Here is a 23,706-nt window from a genome sequence, read left to right as displayed (position 1 = left end):
AGTTATTAATGTTGTGCAATGCTGTTTGGCTGCCAGTGGTGTGGTCTCTTCTGATTGAAGCCAACAATTCCGCCGATCTAACTCCTTTGGGATCGAATAAAATTGTAGTTCGGGGTTTCTCTGATGACTGTTAAAACAGCTAACAGCACCACATATCCCAGGCATATTGTTTGCGTCTTATGCAAATGAGTCCCAGGACTTTAATATGAATAAGATATTATCACTAACATGCAAATGGTAAAAAACATTTCTAGGAATGACAACAACAGCACTGCAGTACTATATGCGCTCCTCCATCATTTTGACTTTGCATTGCGGATCTATTTAAAAAATGTCAAAAAACAGCTTTTCAACACAGTCTACGTTTGAATTCGACCGAATCGACTCTGGCTCTGGAATTTCAGAATGATCATAGCATCGTTTCAGATGCGAGTCCCAAGATTATTCCAGTTATGAATTAATTATTCTGTCACAGTCTTTTTTACTGCACGTTTTATTCCTAATAAATTTACTATAAGTTTCTTCTCTAAATATTTTTCCATCACGTTTTATGTGCATTTTATTTCGATGAATAAAGAGTTACATTTATTCACATCTTGTGCAGTATCTTAAAATGTGCAGACGTAGTCATTTTTTTCAGAAAACCAATATGACTCATTTAAAATTCTGTACTACTTACATTACTGCATGCATAAGTGTCACAAAAACGAACTCCGCAATTCCCTCCTCTGACCATCGGAGGGAGCCCTCTCCCGAATACTAACACACACACATCTCACCACACACTACATTTCCCAGAAGCCCGTACCTTGGACCAATCACCTCTCAGCTGTTGCCAATCACCCGGACTATAAAGGACTCTCTTTCACTTCTCATTGTTGCGAAGTCTTATATTGCCACGGTGTACATTTCTGAGCATTTTCTTGTATTGTCTGCCTGCCTGTTATTGATCTTGTTTGCCTCTCGTTTACGATTCTCTGCTGCCTGCCCTTGGAACCTTTTGACTGTTATCTGGACTGTGAGTGTTATCTGCCTGCCCCGACCATTTGCCTGTACCCTGACTACGATTCTGTCTGTCCCTTGCCATTCCTGTTTGCCCCTGTCCGACCTTGCCTGTTGTACCACGCTTTCCTTTAATAAAAGCCTGCAAATGGATCCCAGCCTGAGTGGTGAATCATTACAATAAGTTTCAGAAACCCACTTTAAAAATGACAGAAAAGCGATTACCGGTCAAATACAATAGATCATCGCTAAGACATGGCATTGACCATTTTATGGTCCATTTATTGAGATTCTTAATGATTTTCAGTACATTTAACATAGTTAGGCTATAGAAAGTTATTGACAACATTATTTCTATTATACTTCATTTTTCTGAGCATGTACACAGGTTCTGTCTCTGCGAGCCTTTGAAAATATTTGGCTGCAGAAAGACGCGTTCGGCGTGTGCACTGTGCACTATCTAGAGGACTTTTGTTTGGGAACGATGCAACTGTAAACAAATGTAAACATACATTTTTCACGATGATATGTTTTCTGTGTCCTGTACACATTTTGGTAGCATCGGTGATCTTTGGGGTCAATTTGACCCCAGGCTCATTTATCTGTATAAAACATATTAGAAATATAAAATATGTATGCATATTTGTTTTGAATAATACTGTGGTCATTATAAAATGCAATTTTATAATCTACAAACAACTTTCATCTGCTTTAGGGCCCTAACCTATCATAACCATACCAGTAGTATTGCAAGAAACAGTGTCATCAGTGGGGGGCAATCATAATTCTCATGAGAACTTAGATGAGGAGAACCCTAATTTTGAGACATCCTGCTCAGATGAGAATGAGAGTCTTACTGTTGACTCTCCTGTTGTCTCTCAAGCACAGAGTGTACAGAGTGGGCAGAGTGATCAGATGCACTTTACATACAGTATTTGCAAAACGTTCATTCAAAACCTTCCAATTACTGTGTTCTTGCGTCATCAATGGTTACCTCTAAAGAAAGACATGTAGCCATCATCACTTTGCAGCAATTTCTTTGCATGTGAGGCCATTTTGATGCAAAGCACCTGAAAGAACCATTTACTGGATCATCAAGAACTTCAAGTTGAGAAATTCAATTGCATTGAAGAAGCCTTCAGAACATCCCAGAGTGTCCAGCAAGCGGCAGGACAGTCACCTCCTGAAGAGTCAATACTGAACCATGTGCAGAGCTCAATATTGGCAGCAGGTGTGTCTGAGTGCATCTGTACACACAGTGAGGTCACAGTGAGGTTGTTTTATTTAAAGAGCTATTTGAGTAGTCAATGAAGAAACATAAAGTACCTGACACATAAACCTTTGTAAATAAAATCATATTCTGGAGGTTTTTAATTGTTGGGGTCAAATTGACCTGTCACAGTCATGTCATGTTCTGTTTGTTTTGGTTTTCATTCTGTCACATGTGCTCCTTTGTTTTGTTTTCCCACCACAATCAGTCACCATGGACACTGCACTAATCATCACAGCCTTCTGTCATTTGAGTTAATCATCCGTGTATATAAATTCCTGTCTGTCCTTAGTTCAGGGTCGGGTCTCGTTTAATGTTATTGTGTGTGTTGTGTTCCTGCCTTCGTCTGTATTTCCCTGTTGGATTATCTAGTAAAGACTATTTCGAGATATCTTTGTCTTCGTGTGAGTTCCTGCACAGCAACCTGTAACGGAAGACCCGACCTACAAAGTAATAGCGACGTGTTTGAAAAATGTTCTTTTCCTTTTCGTGTTCAGTGTTTTTTGTTCTGTTTTTCACCCTTGCTTGCACCATGGATCCACCTGTCAGACTCATGTGCCTTGAGCAGGGAGAAAGCTCCCTCGAGAAACATTTAGAACAGTTTTTGGATCTCGCCCATTAGACCACCTTCCCGGACTACTGCCTGTGCACGTTCCTGTATGCCAGACTCAACGCCGCCACACATGCACAGCTGTCCGCGGAGGGTCCTCGAGGGAGCTTCACGTCCTATGTGGAGTGTGTGCCGGCATCCTGCGGATCAGCATTCACCATCGAGGTTGCCACCAGCCCCACTCTCCATCCAGTGCCCAGCCAGAACCACGTCGCCACGGAGCCTGAGCAGCGTGCGCCTGACCAGGTGTGTGAGCCGGCAGAGCCATTCATCGCCGAGGGAGTGTTGGTGGAATTCGAGGTTTCAGAATTGATTAAGTTATTAGCTGTTTGATAACAGTCATGCAAAAGGCTAATCATATTAATTACCGTTATGTGTCCGACGTTGTAAAAAGCGATACCATTGTGCAGCGTTTACCTCAGTAAGAGCTTGTGCGAGTGAGTGGAGGCAGGGCTAATTATCATATTCATAGATCTGTGTATATTAAATGAGGCAAGGGTGTAGAGTTTCATTCAAGCTATTTTAAAAAACAATTTCACAGGAAAAACTTTTAAATATGTAATTTTGGTGATCAAAGATGAGTTTTAAGGGATAAATTATTGACTACAGGGGGACTTTAAAAAAAAAGGCAACATTTTAAATAAAAAGCTGAGAAAACTGCATTTTTGTCAAAGACTACTTCTGGATGGGACTCCGAACAATGATCAAAACACAAAGCTTCACAGTCCAATAGCTCATTCTGGGTCGACATTTCATTCAGTAACGTTAGGCAGTTTTACATGCTGTTTATTGTTTTATGATCACGTTATTTTGCTGTTGCGTAAGCAACCTTCTATCATTGTTTCAGCTTCTTCTGTGTTTTGATCCAGAGATTCAGTACTAGAAAATGCGTAATATCTTCTACTATGTGAAAAAAGTATTTAATAGGCTTCTCAATCAAAAGATTAAAAGCATCTACAAGCCAAGTATACTTAGAATACTTAATTATACTTTTAAGTATGTCTCAATCAAAAGATTGAGTACAAGTATAGGCCAAATACAGGTGCTGGTCATATAATTAGAATATCATCAAAAAGTTGATTTATTTCACTAATTCCATTCAAAAAGTGAAACTTATATATTATATTCATTCATTACACACAGACTGATATATTTCAAATGTTTATTTCTTTTAATTTTGATTATAACTGACAACTAAGGAAAATCCCAAATTCAGTATCTCAGAAAATTAGAATATTGTAAAAAGGTTCAATATTGAAGACACCTGGTGCCACACTCTAATCAGCTAATTAACTCAAAACACCTGCAAAGGCCTTTAAATGGTCTCTCAGTCTAGTTCTGTAGGCTACACAATCATGGGGAAGACTGCTGACTTGACAGTTGTCCAAAAGACGACCATTGACACCTTGCACAAGGAGGGCAAGACACAAAAGGTCATTGCAAAAGAGGCTGGCTGTTCACAGAGCTCTGTGTCCAAGCACATTAATAGCGAGGCGAAGGGAAGGAAAAGATGTGGTAGAAAATAGTGTACAAGCAATAGGGATAACCGCACCCTGGAGAGGATTGTGAAACAAATCCCATTCAAAAATGTGGGGGAGATTCACAAAGAGTGGACTGCAGCTGGAGTCAGTGCTTCAAGAACCACTACGCACATACGTATGCAAGACATGAGTTTCAGCTGTCGCATCCCTTGTGTCAAGCCACTCTTGAACAACAGACAGCGTCAGAAGCGTCTCGCCTGGGCTAAAGACAAAAAGGACTGGACAGCTGCTGAGTGGTCCAAAGTTGTGTTCTCTGATGAAAGTAAATTTTGCATTTCCTTTGGAAATCAGGGTCCCAGAGTCTGGAGGAAGAGAGGAGAGGCACACAATCCACGTTGCTTGAGGTCCAGTGTAAAGTTTCCACAGTCAGTGATGGTTTGGGGTGCCATGTCATCTGCTGGTGTTGGTCCACTGTGTTTTCTGAGGTCCAAGGTCAACGCAGCCGTATACCAGGACGTTTTAGAGCACTTCATGCTTCCTGCTGCTGACCAACTTTATGGAGATGCAGATTTCATTTTCCAACAGGACTTGGCACCTGCACACAGTGCCAATGCTACCAGTACCTGGTTTAAGGACTATGGTATCCCTGTTCTTAATTGGCCAGCAAACTCACCTGACCTTAACCCCATAGAAAATCTATGGGGTATTGTGAAGAGGAAGATGCGATATGCCAGACCCAACAATGCAGAAGAGCTGAAGGCCACTATCAGAGCAACCTGGGCTCTTATAACACCTGAGCAGTGCCACAGACTGATCGACTCCATGCCACGCCACATTGCTGCAGTAATTCAGGCAAAAGGAGCCCCAACTAAGTATTGAGTGATGTACATGCTCATACTTTTCATGTTCATACTTTTCAGTTGGCCAAGATTTCTAAAAATCCTTTCTTTGTATTGGTCTTAAATAATATTCTAATTTTCTGAGATACTGAATTTGGGATTTTCCTTAGTTGTCAGTTATAATCATCAAAATTAAAAGAAATAAACATTTGAAATATATCAGTCTGTGTGTAATGAATGAATATAATATACAAGTTTCACTTTTTTTTTTTTTTTTTTTTTTTTTTTTTTTGTGATGTTTGTTCATGAGTCCATTGTTTGCTTTGAACAGTTAAACTGAGCTCTGTTCTTCAGAAAAATCCTCCAGGTCCTGCAGATTCTTCAGATTCCCAGCATCTTTTGCATATTTGAACCCTTTACAACAGTGACTGTATGATTTTGAGATCCATTTTTTTCACACTGAGGACAATTAAAGGACTCAAACACAACTATTAAAAAAGGTTTAAACATTCACTGATGCTCCAGAAGGAAACACGATGCATTAAGAGTCAGGGGGTGAAAACTTTTGAACAGGATGAAGATGTCCAAATTTTTCTTATTTTGTTTAAATATCAATTTTTTCATTTAGTACTGCCCTTTAGAAACAACAGAAGATACCTACATGTTTCCCAGAGACAGATTAAGTACAATTTACCTTGATCTTCAAATTCAAAAAGTTTTCATCCCCCGACTCTTAATGCATTGTGTTTCCTTCTGGAGCATCAGTGAATGTTTGAACCTTTTTTAATAGTTGTGTTTGAGTCCCTCAGTTGTCAGTGTGAAAAGATGGATCTCAAAATCATACAGTCACTGCTGGAAAGGGTTCAAATATGCAAAAAATGCTTGAAATCTGAAGAATCTGCAGGACTAGGAGGATTTTTCTGAAGAACGCTGGGCAATTTAACTGCTCAGAACAAACAAGGGACTTATGAACAACCATCACAAAACAAAAAAAAAAACAATCGTAGATCATCCAGGTAACCACACACAGTATTAGAAATCAATGGTTCACAAACTTTTGAATGGGGTCATTTTTAATAAATTCAGCTATATTTTTTTTCTTGTGAATTATATGTAAACATCTTTTATGTAAAATATCTTAAGCAGGACAGTACTAAATAAAAAATAACATGCATTTGTATTATCTCTTATTTTGTTAATTTTTCACATTTTCATGGATTCTGCAAGGGGTTCACAAACTTTCAAGTGTGTGTGTGTGTGTGTGTGTGTATATATATATATAGAATGAAAGTATACTTTCTTATGTTTAGTTTAACAGAAGAATACTAATAGCACACTTGAATAAACTTTTTCATAAGGGCACTCATGCCATTTGCACTGATGCACCCCTATACCATGACAGATGTTTGCTTTTGCACCTGTCGCTGATGAAAGTCTGGATGGTCCCACTCATCTTTGGGTCTGAGAGAATTCAATGTCCATTTTTCCCAAAAACAAGCTGAAACATGGACTCATATGACCACAGCACACATTTTCACTGTCTTTTAGACCATCTGAGATGAGTTTGGGCTCAGAGAACTCACTGACACCTCTACATTAACAGATGTATAGCTTTCTCCTTGCATAACAGATTTTCATGTTGCATTTCTTGATGCAGCGGCAGACTGTTAAGTGACAACGGTTTTCCAATGTACCCCCGATCCCCACGCGGCTTTATTTAACACAGTAGCATGATGGTTTCTCATGCAGTGCCATCTGAAGGCTTGAAGGTCACATTAGGTTTCCTGCCTTGCCCTACACGGACTGAGATTTCTCTGGATTCACTGAATCTTTTCATATTATATATGGTAGATGATGAAAGACCTATATTCTTTGCAGTCTTGCATTAAGAAATGTTGAATGTTTGAATTGTTTGAAGAATTCTCTCATGAAACTTGGCAGAAAGTGGTGAGCCATGACCCATCTTTGCTTGTAAAGACTGAGATGCTCCTTTTCTACCCGAACACAATCCTCACCTATTACCAGCTCATCTGCTTGTTGTGAACAGTTTCAAAACAGTTTCACTTGGATATTCTATAATCATTTCACTTTTATTTTGCTTCTGTCCCAACTTTTTTGGAGTGTGTAGCAGCCATCAAAATCAAAATGTTTATATTTGCAATATACAATTAGTTTGGTCACTGAAAACATTGGAAAACTGTTATTTGTACTTTTGTCAGTTAAATAAAGGTTCAAGTGAATTAACGACTAACAGATTCTTGATTTTATTGCATTTTGCAAAATGTCCCAACTTTTCTGGAAATGGGGTTGTAAGTAGATCTGTTGTTGAAATCCTGCTCTCACAGTTTGTTTTTGCTGTGTAGAGTGATTGTGTTCATGTATTTCTATTGTAGCAGCTTCATGCAGCACACAGTGTTTACATGTGCAGTTATAATCGAGCTACAGTGGGTTTTTGCAGAGTTGAGCTACAATCTTTATCTCTCTGTCCCAGCATACATCACAATAATCAAATATTTGCAGAATTAAATACACATAGCACATTACCTCTGTCTTTCAGAGCATGTGCAATGATGAAGTCAATTGTAGTGTGATTAACATGGATAGATGCTGGATGAAGAAAAACTACACTCGCATTATCTAGGTTTGTTAGTTTCGGACTGGTGCAATTTTATTCAAACTAAGGCATTTACAATGACATTTGAAAAAGAATAATAGTTTTAGTCCAACTCAAATCAAACATGTAAAGTGCATGTGATTACTGATGTGATCATACACAGGACAAACCTGCACTTGACTTTCATGGAGCTCTAGATTAAGTGTTTACTGTCAAGTCAGAAAACAAACAGTGTAGAAACTGTCTGTCTGACACAGGTTTACCTTCATATCAACTGAATATGTGCCAATTACATGAATTTGAAATCAATGGTTTAAGGAAATTAAGTTACTCAAACATTGTTTTTTAATTTTGTTTAGATTCCAAAAGATAGAAGTGATACAAAAATACTTTATTCTCTAAATATTCAATTTAGGATTATATTTATAACGCACCACTCTTTACACAACCAACCACTACAACTGAAATATACTGAATGAAGTTAAAACTGAACTGAGAGGGAAAAAATAACTCCAGCTTATGTTCATGTATGATTTTATATTAATTAATAATTCTTTCAGTCACTTTTTTCAATTTTTTTATGTTCTGTACAATAATGTGATAATTATGTGTGTATCTCCACAGATTTTGTGACATTACCTACATGAAGAGAGAAGCTGCTGTAAAGTTTCTGCTGAATCTGTTTGTTTCAGCATCAGAGTTTGATGAAAATACAGAAGAAAATTACACTGAACTATTAACATCTGTGTGCAGCTACACTTCGTTCCTCTGCAGTGAAAACTATGCTAACTGTAACCCTGAAAAAAAGTGATTTCCTGCTGGATCTGTGTTCTCATGTGAAGGACTATGAGACTCAAACAGGCAGGAGTGTCCTTCCAGCATTACAGACAATTTATCAGTTGTCAGCTCCTGCAGTCTGGAGAATAAAGCTCTCAGAGAGAAAGAGCTCCATCCTCCTAGAAGTGCTGAAACTCCAAATAGAGAAGAAACCAGTAGAGCTGATAAACTGGACAGATAAAGAGAGTGAAGTGAGGGGATTCCTCCAGTGTCTGCCCTACATCTCACAGCTCAGGTCTGTTTTTAAATACTTTTTAAATACTATTTTAAATGCCTTTTATTTAATGTAAAATATATGCTTTTTCAACCACATATTGTAAACAGAAGGCAATATGCTGGAATATTACAATGACAGAATAATTATATATATATATATATATATATATATATATATATATATATATATATGTTTAACCATTTTCATTCATTAAATCCTTGTCCTGTAGGAATGCTGAGCGGTTCATCCCTTCACTATGTAAAGTGTTTGGACCGAGAGTGAAGGTAGATCAGGTGACTCCTCTGCTCCAGGCTTTAGACTTCACCATCACTCTGAGTGGAAAATTACCCAGCAGCACCTGCAGATCTGTGGGGAGAGTTCTGGGCCGTTCACCCTCAAAACTAAACCTGACTCTGAACACAAGCGTCATCTCTTTCAGAGGACTAAAACTGCTCTTCAAAAACATCAAACACCTGCAGAAACTCAGGTTTGAGATTAATTATCTGCATTCTTACCATTTAAATCATCCTTAAATGAACTATGTGAATGTTTCTCATGATCTCTGATTTTATCTTTGACAGTGTGGAAGACAAACTGTTAGTGAAGATGTTCGAAGCGCTGAGGTCATTGAATGGTCCTTTTCCGCTGACCACAGAGGAGTTTTCACTGCTCACAAAAGACTCAAAGCAAAATCTCTCTCATATCCTGAGCAGCTTGACGTCTCTCCTGAGACTGTTGTCTGTTCAGTGTTTGGATCTCACTGAGTGTACATCAGAGGCTCTGTCTCTCACGGATCTGTTGGGTCTCCAGGAACCTCTATCAGGTCTGTGTTTAGTTCAGTTGGTCCATTTTTGTGAGTAAATCAACCTGTTTAACAAACTGACAAGTGCTGTTCTGTCTGTGTCTGTTCAGGTTCTCTAAAGAGACTCTTCAAAAGCTGGTTTCACTGGTGTATGAAGCACAGGATGATGAACTGACAAGCTTTACTCTGGACTTTAGAAAGAGCAAAATTACTTGTGAAAACATCAGAGAACTTCTGCTGGTGTTAGACAGAATCCAGCTGAAAAGGTAAAAGAATCTCTCAAGGATAGTTTGTTGTAAAACCTGGAAGAGAATTGCTATTGTCGATTCATGAGTTTCCTCTGGAATTTCAGATGCTTTTTAAACCTCATTTTACTTGATTTATGAGTAAAATAATGTCTGTTGTTAATACTTGAAGATACTTTCCTGTTATATTATAACATATATTACACACAGTCATGCCCCAAAAGTGAGTTTTGAAACCATTTTGCGCTTTTAAAACAGAAATTGCTAACAGTTGTCTGATTTGTCAAGCACAATAAACATCCAGTTGTAGTCCTTGTGTAGTTCAGTTAACTTGACTGAAACTTAGAAAGAAAAAAACTCTCGTTTGAGGTCAGACTATGTAATTTATGTTGTAGACACAGATTTTATATTTACTCATAAATTGAAAACTGCTATTCTACACCCAATAGAAATTCCCATGGCAAATTAGCCTTTCGGATCAGCCTGCAAATTGACATCATGACTAAACAGTTTCATGAAGTACTTCAGTTCCACTGAAGTAATTGAAGTTGCTTGTAGTTTTCTTATCAGTTTGGGGATTTAAATTCAGTGAGTGCCTGTGATTAAAGCAGATTTTATTGAGTGATCTTATTCTCCACAGATTGAGCCCCAGCTTTACTCTGTCCATCATTATGGAGATTTATGAGACTCGTTTTCCTCAGTATGTGTCCAGTCTGATGAGTTCGGCAGGAAATGACATCAACCTGAGCGGCAGAGTGTTGGACTCTGTTCACTGCGCTGCCCTGCGCTTCACTCTAGAGCACTGCAACACTATCAAACTCAATCTGCTCTGGACCTCCATACCAGAGGAGGAGCTGGAGAGCTTTCTGCCTTTGCTTAACAAAGTCAAACTACTCAGGTTTATCGATTTAACTGCACTGACATAACTATGTGTTAACAGACTGAAACTGGATAGATCTGTTGTTTTGCTCAAGAATCTGTTTAAGTGTATTTGTGTGTGTTAGTGTTGACAGGCTGCTGCTGCTGAAGCTGCTTCATTGCTGCAGTTCATCTGATCTCCAGCAGGAGGCAGCAGCTGCTCTGCTCTCTGCTCTTCCAACGTGATCTCATGAGAAAACGTGTATTTTTACGTAAATTGTGGTTCTACCACACGTACATTTACTTACGTTTTCATACACACAAAAACGTACAACATTGACGTATTTATAGCACTAAAACGTAAAAATACTTACGTATTAACAGCAATAAAAACGTAAATCATGTAACGTAAAGTGTGAATGTATATGAATTCCCATGTATTAATATTAAAATCGTGGCTTTAATGATTTAACGATGTTTTTAGTCGAATTTATTGAAAGCAGTTTACTCATCTACTTAATATGAAATAACATTTCTGTTCGTGACTTGTGCTGCTCGTTTCGGAGGATTACATAATGTTAAACAAGACTACAATTTGAAACCTTATGAATACAATTTCTGTAATTGTTTAACCATTTTGTAATATTTAGTTTGTTTGCTGTGCGACACAGAAGGCGTTTTCTCTTATGCAGCGACTGACAATACAACGATAAGATACACCAAAGCACAACATAAATTCACAAATCACATCCATTTTATTTGTTCGCTGTACTCCGAATCTTTAGAATCCATATATTTGTAAGGAACAGATCCAAATTCAGCCCTTTATCCATCGATCTTCATCTTCATTCTCAGCAACAGCGACCGTCACAGTCAAAGCTCGCGCTCGTTATGATTCAAATTTGAAAGCGCCACCCTCGAGAAGCGTTACGACATGGTTTACGGCACTGATATCAAACGCTCATTGGTTCTCACCTGCTTCGTCACAGATTGCGACATGCCGTGTTTCAGTGGATTGACATTTGAAATGAGTGTCGCGCCTTCACGGAGAGAAGCTGAATTTATCATATTTTCATGGATTAATGAGTTAAATTCTGCTCTGTACCCTATAAAAAACTATTACCGCCAGAGAGGACTGTGACTGGAACTCATCATCATTTGAACTACTTTTGGTACCACTTTTGACATTTTCGCAAAAAATAAATTATTGTGATTACGCGTGTTTGTCTGTCATTCTTTTATAACAGTAGGTAGTTTAAAGAAATGGTTATGGGTAGGTTTAGGGGTAGGTGTAGGATTAGTGGCTCAACATGTCGTTTTAATGTTATATTTTTACTAAAATTGTCATTTTCCTACAGATTTCTGTTCTTTATTTTATTCTTTTAACATTCTGTATAAAATGGGTAGGTTTAGGTTCGGGATGGGGTTTAGGGATCTTACATTTATCTACAAAACGATAAAATGGAAATTATACATATATCTTTATGACATGAAAGATACGTAAATATTTTACGTTTTTTTCGCTGTAAAAACGTAAGTATTTTTACGTTTTAGTGCCATAATTACGTCAATATTGTACGTTTTAGCACTTTTCTAAACGTACAAAAATGTACGTTTTGTGTCTTTGAAAGTTACGTATTAATACCTACGTATTAACAATGAGGCTGGCTCTTCACAACAGACTGGACTTCTCCTGCTGCTCTGCTCTGGATTTAACAGACACGCAGGAAAATCAAGAACATTTGAAGCTAAAAAATAAAGACTGTAGAATAATCTCATCTGTGCTACAGAAAACCCAGAGGGTTGTGATGTTGATTTTGCAGGACTGTGAGATCTCTATTACGGCCCTGAAACAACTTTGGCCAATCCTGCCTCAAGTCCAGCTGAGGTGAGAAACCTGACAAATACGTTTCATTACTGATACGACATAATGCCCTCATTATATATTATTCTCACATTCATGTTTGTCATTGTGTTTTTCCTCTCATCAGCTGTAGTAAAGCTCTGCTGCTGCAGTTTCTGGCTTGTATTAGTAAAGATGGATCTCAGAGAAGTTCTTTGAGGAGGACTGAGGCTCTTTCACAGGCTTTGGGAGGAGAGATGGACCTCAGTCACACTCAGATGGACCAGAGCGCTTGTGAACAGCTGGTGCTGTTTCTGGAATATTCTGAAGGGCTAAAAGAACTGGATCTCAGTCACTGTAAACTCACTGATGACTGCATGAAGCCGCTGCTGCCGCATCTGCACAAAACTCAGACTTTGGAGTGAGTTACAGAGACACGGCAGGAACAGGGAAACACTTTATTCAAACTTATGTTTATTTCTGTTATTTTATTGTTTCTGTCTCATTTCTTCTTATAGCCTGAGTCACAATAATGTCACAGATGAATCAGCAGAGAAAATCCACAGTGTCGTCTCCGCTCACAGCAATATTCAGACTATACGGTGAGTGTGTGATCGCTGTTTTATTACTGTAGGTTTATTAACCCTCTATGAGCCCACATCATTTATTAATAAAAGTCGTTTTAGTGATTTAACTAAACAGGACATAAATCATTTGATTTCTATGTTATAAAGTCATATCTGTTTTCTGTAATCTGATTGAATTCATTGTTTAATTACAATACATTTAAAAAAAACGCAATGCTAGTTTTAGATCCACATTGTTGAAGGGCCACATGATCAGCATTTTTTTTAAATTTAAATATGATTAAGTTTGCATTTTTGATATATATATATAATATATATATATATATATATAAAAAGTGCATATTTTAAATGACTTTTGTGGTTCATTTTAGGATACGTATTTGCGCACAGCTTAGCCAAATATACTTTAATGATATACTTTATCATTTTTTTTGGAGTTTGGGTTCCTTGACGCTGTCACCTTTGGCTTGCTTAGTTGGGGACACTTGACATTTGATATTCAACAATGTTTTAATCTGCCTGCATTGACACCATTGTATGCGAACTGAACTGAGCTGGATGATATCACTGTTTACTCCAGTGCTGATATAGATAAATTAACTAAATTAATAACTATTGATCCTTACATCGGAATGAATCAATACTAAATTTACTTAAGATGGATAATGACACCATTTTCTTTAAGAGCTGCTATGCAGCCAAAGTTATATACCAATTATCACTGTAAAGCTGCTTTGACACAATCTGCATTGTTAAAAGCGCTACATAAATAAAGGTGACTTGACTTTACTTGACTTTATGAATACTTTAACTTCAGTTGACTTTTTCACATCAGATGACTTTATATCATATTGTGGTCAATTTTGTGTTTGCAGACTGTTCAGAAACAAAGTCAGTGATAGAAAGCAGTTCATCGGAGACAAGCGATTTGAAATATGGTGAAGATCCTGGACTGTAACCTGATGATTCATTATTAAGAGGATGTTATGTAAATGGCTCAATTCATGATAAAACAAACTGACAATCACTTTGCAAAGCACTAAACATCTGGTAGTTTATTTTTATGGTTAGTTTTTAAAGGAGCTTTTTATATCTTTAATGTAGTCTGGTTAATTTGAAGCAGAATGATTTTATTGGAATGTTTAAAATATTGCAACTTTGTGGTTATAATGTATATATTGCCTTAATATACATATCAGGCAAGAGTTATTTTTTATGAATAAGTACTGGGTGTTTATCTGTCTTAACTGGTGAGTCGCTGCTCACACCAAGTTTAAGAGACTGATGTTGTTTCTCCGTGTTCTAGCCAGTTTATTTGTCTTCCACATGTATTTTTTATACAAGAGTCTGCTACATGGATAAATGTAAATATGATGTAAATGAACTCCAATACTCAGTCTGTTTTAATACACAAGGAAGTTGTGTTTTGGTTATCATTCAGTAAAATATAACCTGAGCAAACATGTTGTACGTACTTTGCACATTTGTTTTATAATATATTTTATCTTGATATCTCTATGTATATTTGTTCATTATTATTCAATGTTCATTTAGCCTACTTAATATGGTTCACTTTGTTACTCTTTATCTAATCTTGTGTTGTCTTCACAAATAAAGATAAGAAGAGGTCTCCATTTTAAGGTTTTCATTACATGTTGTAATACATTTCCATTCACTTTGCTTTAATATGATAGCACTTGTTGAATTAGTGCTGGTCAGAGTAAATTATACTGAGCATTTGGAAAGACACAACTAAAAGACTATTATACAGTGACCGCGAGAGGACATGTTCGGTTCACTTATTTTTGTCGTGACCACAACATGTTAACTCGTGGGAACGTGATATGTCGTGGCTACGAGATATTAATTCGTGGGAACGTCATATTAACTCGTGAGAACGCCATAATTAGTCGTGGCCACGAGATCATTTTGTCGAGGTAACGACATCCTTATGTCATGGCCACGCGATGTAAAGTCGTGGCCTCGAGATCATATGGTGAGGGAACGATATACTTTTCTCATGGCCATGACTTTATTTTGAGGGAACGATTTCTCATGACAGTGATAATTTCTCAATGCCACGAGTTAAATGCGTAAACAACCTGCACGACCATGGCAACCTGGAATTACCAGCCTATAATATTTATAGCAGCATTCGAAGTTTATCAATACATGTTAAAAGAATATGCAGTGTATATTTTTGTCACATCCAACAGTCTTTTAAATCCATTCACTGATTGTTTTTATTTCATATGTTTATATTATTTATTATTATTACTGTTATTATTATCATTATTGGTTACATTTTTTTATTCATTGTGGCCCTAAATGCTTTATTTTCCCCTTAGTTTCCCGTATTTCTTTACCTTTCTGTAGGCCTATATTGTGTTAGCTATATTTTGTGAATACTTTTAATGCCCGATCATGCCAATAAAAATGTGACTTTATTACTGTATTGACTGTAGCCTATGTGAAGATAGGCTAAATGAGCATCTGTTTTCACTTGTAGCCCCTCGTGCCCGTGACAGAATTCGAATGAAGTTTGAATAATTTAATTATTATTAATAGGTTATATGTTAAAAAATATTTAAGCAAAAAAAAAAAAAAAAAAAAAAAAAAAAAATTTAAATCCACTCACTGATATAGCATAGGCTAAACTTAATTTTGTTTATCATTTTTATATATCATTTATTTTATTTAGGTTTAATAGGCATAATAATAATATAAAGACACGATCAGTTTAAAAGGCTGTATGGGATGGATAAAAATGTTTTCTTCTAGGCCTTTATTATTTAATGTTCTTACATATTCTTTTATCATTTATTAAATGAAGTCTGTTATTATCAAATTGATAATAACAAACTTAAAGGGATAGTTCACCCAAAAATGAAAATTTGATGTTTATCTGCTTACCCCCAGGGCATCCAAGATGTAGGTGACTTTGTTTCTTCAGTAGAACACAAATGATGATTTTTAACTCTAATTGTTGCGGTCTGTCACTCGTATAATGCATGTCAATGGTAACTCCATCTATAAGAGTCAAAAAAACAAGCACAGACAAATCCAAATTAAACCCTGCGGCTCGTGACAACACACTGATGACATCAAATTTTCATTTTTGGGTGAACTATCCCTTTAATTTGAATGCTGTCTATCGCACGCAATATAACAGACTATTTATAGCTTATTACATTGCGCGCGATGTTGACTATTTAACAGCATTCAAAAAATATATTAATATAATAATTTCTTAATTCCGCCCTTATTTTATCATTTTTCATTAAAAATAAATAATATTATAGGACTATCCATTTCTGATAATTCCAGGTTGCTATGGTTGTGCAGGTTGTTTACACATTTAACTCGTGGCCACGAGAAAAATATATCGTTCCCTCACCATATGATCTCAACTCAAGGCCACGACTTTACATTGCGAGGCCACAACATAAGGATGTCGTTACGTTGACAAAATTATCTCGTGGCCATATGGCTCGTGGTTATATTATATGTCGTGGCCATTACAAAACGAAGTGAACCGATGTCCCCTCCCGGTCACCGTATTATTCAATAAACTCTGCAGATGTTGTACTAGAACTTCGTCCCCTGTGTTTTTATATGTTCCTGTCCTGCCTTTGTCTGCACTTATTGCCCTGGTAGAAAAGTTAAAAGGACAAGATTTACTGCCAGAAACGTCCAACACTGGATCTAATTCACAAAATGCTTAACTTTTATGGTAGTGCTTAACACTACGGATGCAATATACCTTTGGCCACACGTAGACTTCATGGCGGTGTTTCGTCTTTTCCGTGGCGGGGAATTTAAGAAGTGTCATCTGTCAATCACATTTTCAATTATTCATTTTGCAGACGCTTTTATTCAACGCGACTTACACAATCATTCGCAGTGGAGGAGGGGAGACCCGTTTCACAATCGGAGAGAAATTTGTTTTCTACCGAAGTGTCAGATCAAAAAAAACTTGTTTTGTTTTGTACAATAAATATTTACTGTCTAAACTACAATCAGACAGATTTTACCTCTGGTGACTGCTGTTTTTGATTAACGCAATTAAGCTTAAGTTGAATGCAATATGTTAGCAATACTGCATACATTATCATTAATTTATTTTATCATTTAATTGCATGTACATAGGCTATTATCATGTTATCGTATTGTTAATTGTGTTGAATGGTTTGTGACATTAGGAAACAGTAAACCAAACTCTTCGTTAAAAATGAAGCTGTTATTTTATAAGAGTAGCCTATCTTTGTTTGTAAAGGTGATTGTTTCATAATTGATCTCTTACTATGTAGGCCTACTTAAATAAAATGTTGGGGCTCTGTATACTTGTAATGTAATTAATATAGCCTATATTACACATATATAGGCTATTACATTTAAATTACAAAAAAAAAAAATATTACAAAAATATGTGTGCAATTTAAAGCCGGGGACACACACTTACGACTAGCTAAAACATTCTAAGACTGAGCTCAACACACAAAGATTTAGTGGTGTAGTACTCGAGACCGGTCTTAAGACCATTTATTTTGAAGGTCTTGGTCTTGTCTTGGTCTCGGCTATATTTGGTCTTGGTCTTGTCTTGGTCTCAGACTAAAGGCAGGCATACACTGTGCAATTTTCGTCCGATTTTGAGCCGAATTCTGACTCGTGCGACTCTTTTTTGAGTCGGGATGATTTTCATCTTTGTCATGCGTCGTTTGTCGTGCAGTGTTCGTGCAGTGTACACGGGGAAACGAGAGGCGATAAACCTCTTCTGGCATGTCAGAAATTTGGTCGCCCCTCTTGTGGATATCGCACAGTTGAAGCAGAGCTACGAACCGATTGCCCTAAACTATGTTTTTTTCCCCTCACTGCGCCTGCGCAAAACCAGAAATTAAACAATTTCTTCTTCAATGCAGCAAGAAAGAAAACGAAAAGAGGGAGATCTTTAAGTTATGTAGCTATCAAACTAGCTGCAATTTAGCAAAGTGCTTACCTCCAGTTCATGTTGCATAATGAATAAACCATAGGCTATTGTCTTCTTCCAAGCCACCTGGATGTAAGCTACATATACACCAGTGCCTCTTGTATTAATTTACTTAATCATTAATTGACTTGTTTCACTTTTTATTTTCTATTTACTCATGTAGGCTATTCAATATTTACTTAACTTTATTATCATTGTAAATGAGAAAATGTAAACCGTTGTCCATCATTTAGCAATTGGTGATAGCCTAAAGAAAAATGTCACATAGCAATACTGGATTTTTTTAATTTTTAACATTTTTTTTTTTATTTTATTTTAAACCATGAAGACAAGTCAGTGTACTGTATATCACACAAGCAATGTGCAAACTTTGCGCGAGAGTTATGCCGATGAAGACGTCTCAATCCAATTATTCCTTTACTGAAAATAAAAGTAAAACCAACAAGCTTTCGGTGCATATTCTCTCAGAGACAACGAGATAAATCCTACTTCAACATGCTGATAACGGTAGGCTATGTCTTAATTTATTTTCTTACTATTTCTCTTGTGGCTCATATACTGTACGTATAGTGGGAAAAAAATGAGAAGTATTTTGTGTTAAACAAGTTGTTTTTTAAGTGAAGCTGCTTTTCATTGACTGATTATTGCAGTCTTCGCACACATAGGCCTACTGTTAATAACTGTAATTATTCATTGTATAAATGTCTTTAAATTATTTTCAGTGAGGAGTAAGCTAATCTATCAAATCTTTTATTATCCTCGCAGCGCTTCGTTTTGCGGTGAAATTAGCCTATTGCGGGCCAAATGAATTGTAATATAAATTTAATAATAAAATTAGGCCTACCCTAATAATACTAATACTAATAATAGGCTACTATTACTTATTATTATTATTATTATTATTTAATATATGTATTGGAAATGCTAAATCCTCTTGATATACATAGCTGATGCTTTTGACGATTTCTCTGGAAACATATGGTCTGTCGGCACAACCCAGAAGTTTATCGAGCATATTTCAAACGTATAGTGTGAGCAGTCAAGTCACAGCTCGACCATCGGACCGCATAGTGTGAGCACATAAATCGTGTGCTTTGGGTTTACATTGCACGTGATTTACTCGTACAGTGTGAGCTGGTATACCTTTCTGAAATCGCATAGAAATCGCACAGTGTATGCCTGCCTTAAAAGGACTCAGGATTTTATTTAAAGACCGGTCAAGACCACAACTGCGGGGATATCGCTAAATTGCCGTTGCATTGTCTGATTTCTTTGTTAACTTCATTAAATTGATTGAATGTAAAACTTCCTGCTTCAAATGTAATCAATAACTTAATTTCTAATTTTATTTATTTTATTACTGTTGTGCCGGGTCAGAAATCAACAAGGGATCGTGTCAAAAATGTCACCAAAATTAATACAAATGCCCACAAAAATCGAGATATGATTGCTAAAAAGTACTTAAAAGATCTTGATATTTATATTATAACATATGATATAATTAAGCAATATCAAAAGAAAGATGGCTGTTTTCACAAATATGAACACAATTGCAAACATGATATTGATTTTTTACAAAATGTTCAATAAACAAAATGTTATTTTTAAAACATTAATCTCAACATTATTTATGCATTGGTAATTGTACCAATTCAGATGCAACTTCTGTTTCACCACTGCAGTGTAAAGATGAATTTTGTTGTTATTGTGTGATTTCAGTTGATTGGTAACAGCTCTATATAGCGTATTATTATTAGGGGTTCAAGCACGTAGTGCTGAAACCCTATTGTAATCGTAAGGCAGGGGTACTCAAGTCTGGAGGCCAAGAGGGCCGCATTTAATCCACATAAAATGCGAAGGGCCACAAATAACAATTTGGTTCGTAAGACTTTTATTTAGGCCTAGTTAAGGCAATATTTATAGTTTTAAACGTTTATTATCTATAGTTAAGTCTTACTAGTCCTATAATGGTTGCCCTATTTAAAGTGTCACTGAGCATGAAAAAAAAAATGCCATTTAAAAACGTTTTAATAGTTTTTCTTGCTGTATTCTTAATGCAAAAATGCATTCATACTCAGAGAATGAAAAAACAATGGCAAAATGCATAAAAAAAAAATGTACTCGGTTACTAACGTAACATTGGTTCCCTTAGATACGGAACGAATACTGCGTCGTTCATCTTATTAATTAATATTGATAATTATTAATAAGACAAGACGCTACGGGAAAAACTCCTTTTTCTCAGATCCTGAAGCCTTTATACAATCACGCAGTGTGAACCATTGGTTTGTGAAGTTAAAGAAAACGAACAAATGACGGCACGGAATGCGCGAGCCAATGGTGAGCAAGCCCGCTCAAGCCCGCCAAAAGGGGCGGGGTCTCGGGCTATATAAGCGGCCACCTCACCATGGCAAATCGATTAAATTCGACTGAAGCGACGGCATGAGGTGTCTCGCGCGTAGCGCAGCAAAGAACGCAGTACTCGTTCCGTATCTAAGGGAAACGAGGTTACGTTACTAACCGAGTACGTTCCCTTGCGATACTACACGAGTACTGCGCCGTTCGTCTTATTAATTAATATTGATAATAATTATTAGAGGCCCTCTGGGGTCTGAGGATTTTTGGGGCCTGGAGAAGTTTTGACATGCCCTGACATTTGTGCTTTTTTCAGTTGCTTAATGGCAAAAGTGTCATTACACTGTATTCAGCACATACTAGGCTACCATAATATGTGAGCATCATGTATGTACATGTTTGTATTTTCGAGAGCATATCCTTTATGCGTGGTTATTGAAAAAACAAAAAACTTAAGACACTGAAATACGGTCACAAAATAAATATTAAATATGTGTTCACAAGACTTCTGGGTATTGGAGGTAGTAGACTAGAATTTTTGCTTCAAAATGATGTAAAAATTATCCTGCCTACTCGTTCATATAAAACAATATATTGATTTAAATTTTGTAAGACACTTTTTGTCAAGAAAGACAGTATGCGGGAGGCATGAATCTTCATGAATAATGCTGTGATTCACACCTGAGAAGACAAAGACCTGCATAACGACCCGCACAATGAGCCCTTTCAGTCAGGTAGGCTATGTGACAGGACACTAAAAAAAAAAATCAAAGTACAAAGTAGGTTTATATTCTTTACATTATATTCATTCAGAATGTCCAGTGTGGGCCAATATCTGGTCACTATGATTTTCAAATCTGTGTGATAAAAGAAAAAAACCCTCTGTGAGCATGCTGATAACGTCTCAGGTTGCGTATGTAACCATGGTTCCCTGAGAACAGGGAACGAGACTCTGCGTTTGCAAACGCTATGGGGAACGTCACGTGACTCGGTGTCTGAAAGCCAACTATCCAATAACTCCAATGCCTATTGGCCGGCGACAGCCTATGACGTCATACGGCGCGACCCGGAAGTATAAAAGGCGCGCCTGGGGAAGCATTGACATTTGATATTCAACAGTGCTTTGATCTGCCTGCATTGACACTATTCTTTAAGAGCTGCTGTGCAGCAAAACAATGTACCAGTTATCAATGTAAAGCTGCTTTGACACAATCTACATTGTAAAAAGCGCTATATAAATAAAGGTGACTTGACTTGACTTGAAGCAGTCATTATCCGTCGTCTTGAGGGACTGTTCAGCAGGCAGCCCGAAGCATGGCAAGGAAACGCAGAGTCTCGTTCCCTGTTCTCAGGGAACCATGGTTACATACGTAACCTGAGATGTTCCCTTTCGAAAGGGAACTTCAACTCTGCGTTTGCAAACGCTATGGGGAACGATATACCCACGCCACCATGCTTGAGGAGAGTGCCTGCCAAGAAATATGGCTGAGACAAAGGCTCCAGAGCAGTTAGAGATTATTATCACCTGGTCACACCAGGCTGTCAGTGACAGCATTCCCTTTGGCCAACAGCCCAAGCTGAACTTCAAGAAGGCCTTCCTTAGAGGTCCTACAGAAGCTGCTAAGGAAGCTGGTTCCAGATGTTCCGAAGATAAAGCGATCCCTTTAAGGGAATGTGGCCAAGGAACCGAAGGGAACCTCGGCCAGTCACTGGAGGGGAACGAAGTCACCCCCAATGCCACCAGGGTGGCCGACCTGGTCTGTCACGAGACAAACTTAGTCTTGGCCAATCCTGTCTGAATACAGAGCCTCTAAAACGCATTCTTCATAGAAGATAGTAAGTAAGAGTGACTGCAAAGAGGCAGAAACAAACTCAAACCCACGCGTAGAGACGGGCATCCTGGAGAGCGGAACTCAGCTAAGTGCTATGAACCCTCGTATTGAGAGGAGTACAATCCACTCATCCTAGGATCTACTCAATGCTTAATTAACGCACTGAGGAGGCTGTGCGCTAGAGAACCCTGATCCAGGGGAGCACAAACCAGCCTGAGGTTGAATCTTAGAAGGAGGCCTAATTAAGGCCTACCACTATGATCAGCTTAGGGAGCTAAGCACTATTACAAACGTAACCCTAAAAGGGAAGTACGAAGCTCACCTAACAGGTAGACCATGCAATGGGCACATACTCATGGAGGCCGGGGAGGGGCCTACAGCATGGTGGTAGTTATGTGGAAACCGAAGTCTTATACAGAAAGTGGCCTGGTTTTAAGTGCCACCCTGAACACCTGTCTTGTTTTTCTGGGGTAGACAGATGACTTCAATGGCAGCATAAGAGGCTGCAAAGTGCCCACATGACAATCCACCTAACACAACCCAACGAGCAGTGCACTCAGTAAAAGCACCTTTTACTCTTTAAAGCAAGAGGAGTGCTGCGTACGCCAACACGTATTAAGGAAGGCCTGGAGGAGCCTATAACCTTAACAGACACGTGGCATCAGCTCGTGGCAGTGTTTAGGCCCCAAGGACGATAAACAACCAGACAAAAAGGAGGTTGGATTTATCACTTAGGCCTCTGGCCAACGAAAGTGTATACAGATAATTCTCAAAGAGAAATACACCCAAACATACTCCAGTGTGTTCAAAAAAGGCGGCCCATAGGCCTCGCAACCTCTAATACACACGGCATAAGTCTCGTGGCCGTTTCCAGGAGCACAAAAGATCCACCCTAGGCGCTAGGTGGCTCTTGGCTCAACTAGATTAGAATCAGACTCAGGGAGGCAGATGTAGGTTAAACCAACCTTCCGTAAGGTTTCACTACCATAATCAACCTGAGGGGCTTGCCACTGGGAATACTCGGTAAAAGCAACTCTCACAGCGAGAGGAGTCCATGACCGAACTCCACATATTACACCGGAGGCCGCAGTAGGCCTGCCTTAGTGAACACGTGGCATCAGCAAGTGGCTACCATAACCATACCACCCAAAGGCCATGTATTAGAAGTTTCCAAGATGATTGATACATGAAAAACGTTGCCGAACATCGTGAACAGGCCTGTTAGGGCCTATCCGTCAGCGATGAGGCGTGGCCGATGGTGGCATGGTTTCCCAGGCATCCTCCCAACAAGTCGACTAGAAAAGGAGGCCTTAAGGGGCCTCCATTC

The 23,706-nt window shown here is 37.9% G+C and overlaps 2 protein-coding genes and 1 long non-coding RNA gene across 6 annotated transcripts in view; all 3 read left to right on the top strand.

Moving 5' to 3' along the window:
• Window positions 1-23,706, top strand: part of LOC127496077 (uncharacterized) — a 485,656-nt gene that overhangs the window by 214,640 nt on the left and 247,310 nt on the right. The window contains exon 1 of one of the 4 annotated variants that reach the window (XM_051863681.1): window positions 8,840-8,888. The exons of 2 other annotated variants lie outside the window; for them this stretch is intronic. The gene's annotated coding sequence lies outside the window, so the exon portion shown is untranslated. Of the gene's footprint in view, window positions 1-8,839; window positions 8,889-23,706 lie in introns of those variants that run through there. One more of the 4 variants, XM_051863680.1, reaches the window with a different exon arrangement.
• Window positions 9,886-11,013, top strand: LOC127496083 (uncharacterized). Its single transcript, XR_007925243.1, has 3 exons — window positions 9,886-9,938; window positions 10,558-10,815; window positions 10,922-11,013. It is a non-coding gene; the product is annotated as an uncharacterized LOC127496083 (long non-coding RNA).
• LOC127496080 (protein NLRC5-like) lies at window positions 12,449-14,831 on the top strand. The gene is made up of 4 exons (XM_051863694.1): window positions 12,449-12,663; window positions 12,767-13,039; window positions 13,137-13,220; window positions 14,081-14,831. Exons 1-4 carry the CDS (start codon window positions 12,584-12,586, stop codon window positions 14,145-14,147), a joined length of 504 nt encoding a protein of 167 aa, XP_051719654.1. The 5' UTR covers window positions 12,449-12,583; the 3' UTR covers window positions 14,148-14,831.

Source organism: Ctenopharyngodon idella, chromosome 15 (genome assembly GCF_019924925.1).
Source record: "Ctenopharyngodon idella isolate HZGC_01 chromosome 15, HZGC01, whole genome shotgun sequence".
Classification (NCBI taxonomy): Eukaryota; Metazoa; Chordata; class Actinopteri; order Cypriniformes; family Xenocyprididae; genus Ctenopharyngodon; species Ctenopharyngodon idella.
This window is presented reverse-complemented; position numbering and strand designations above follow the sequence as displayed.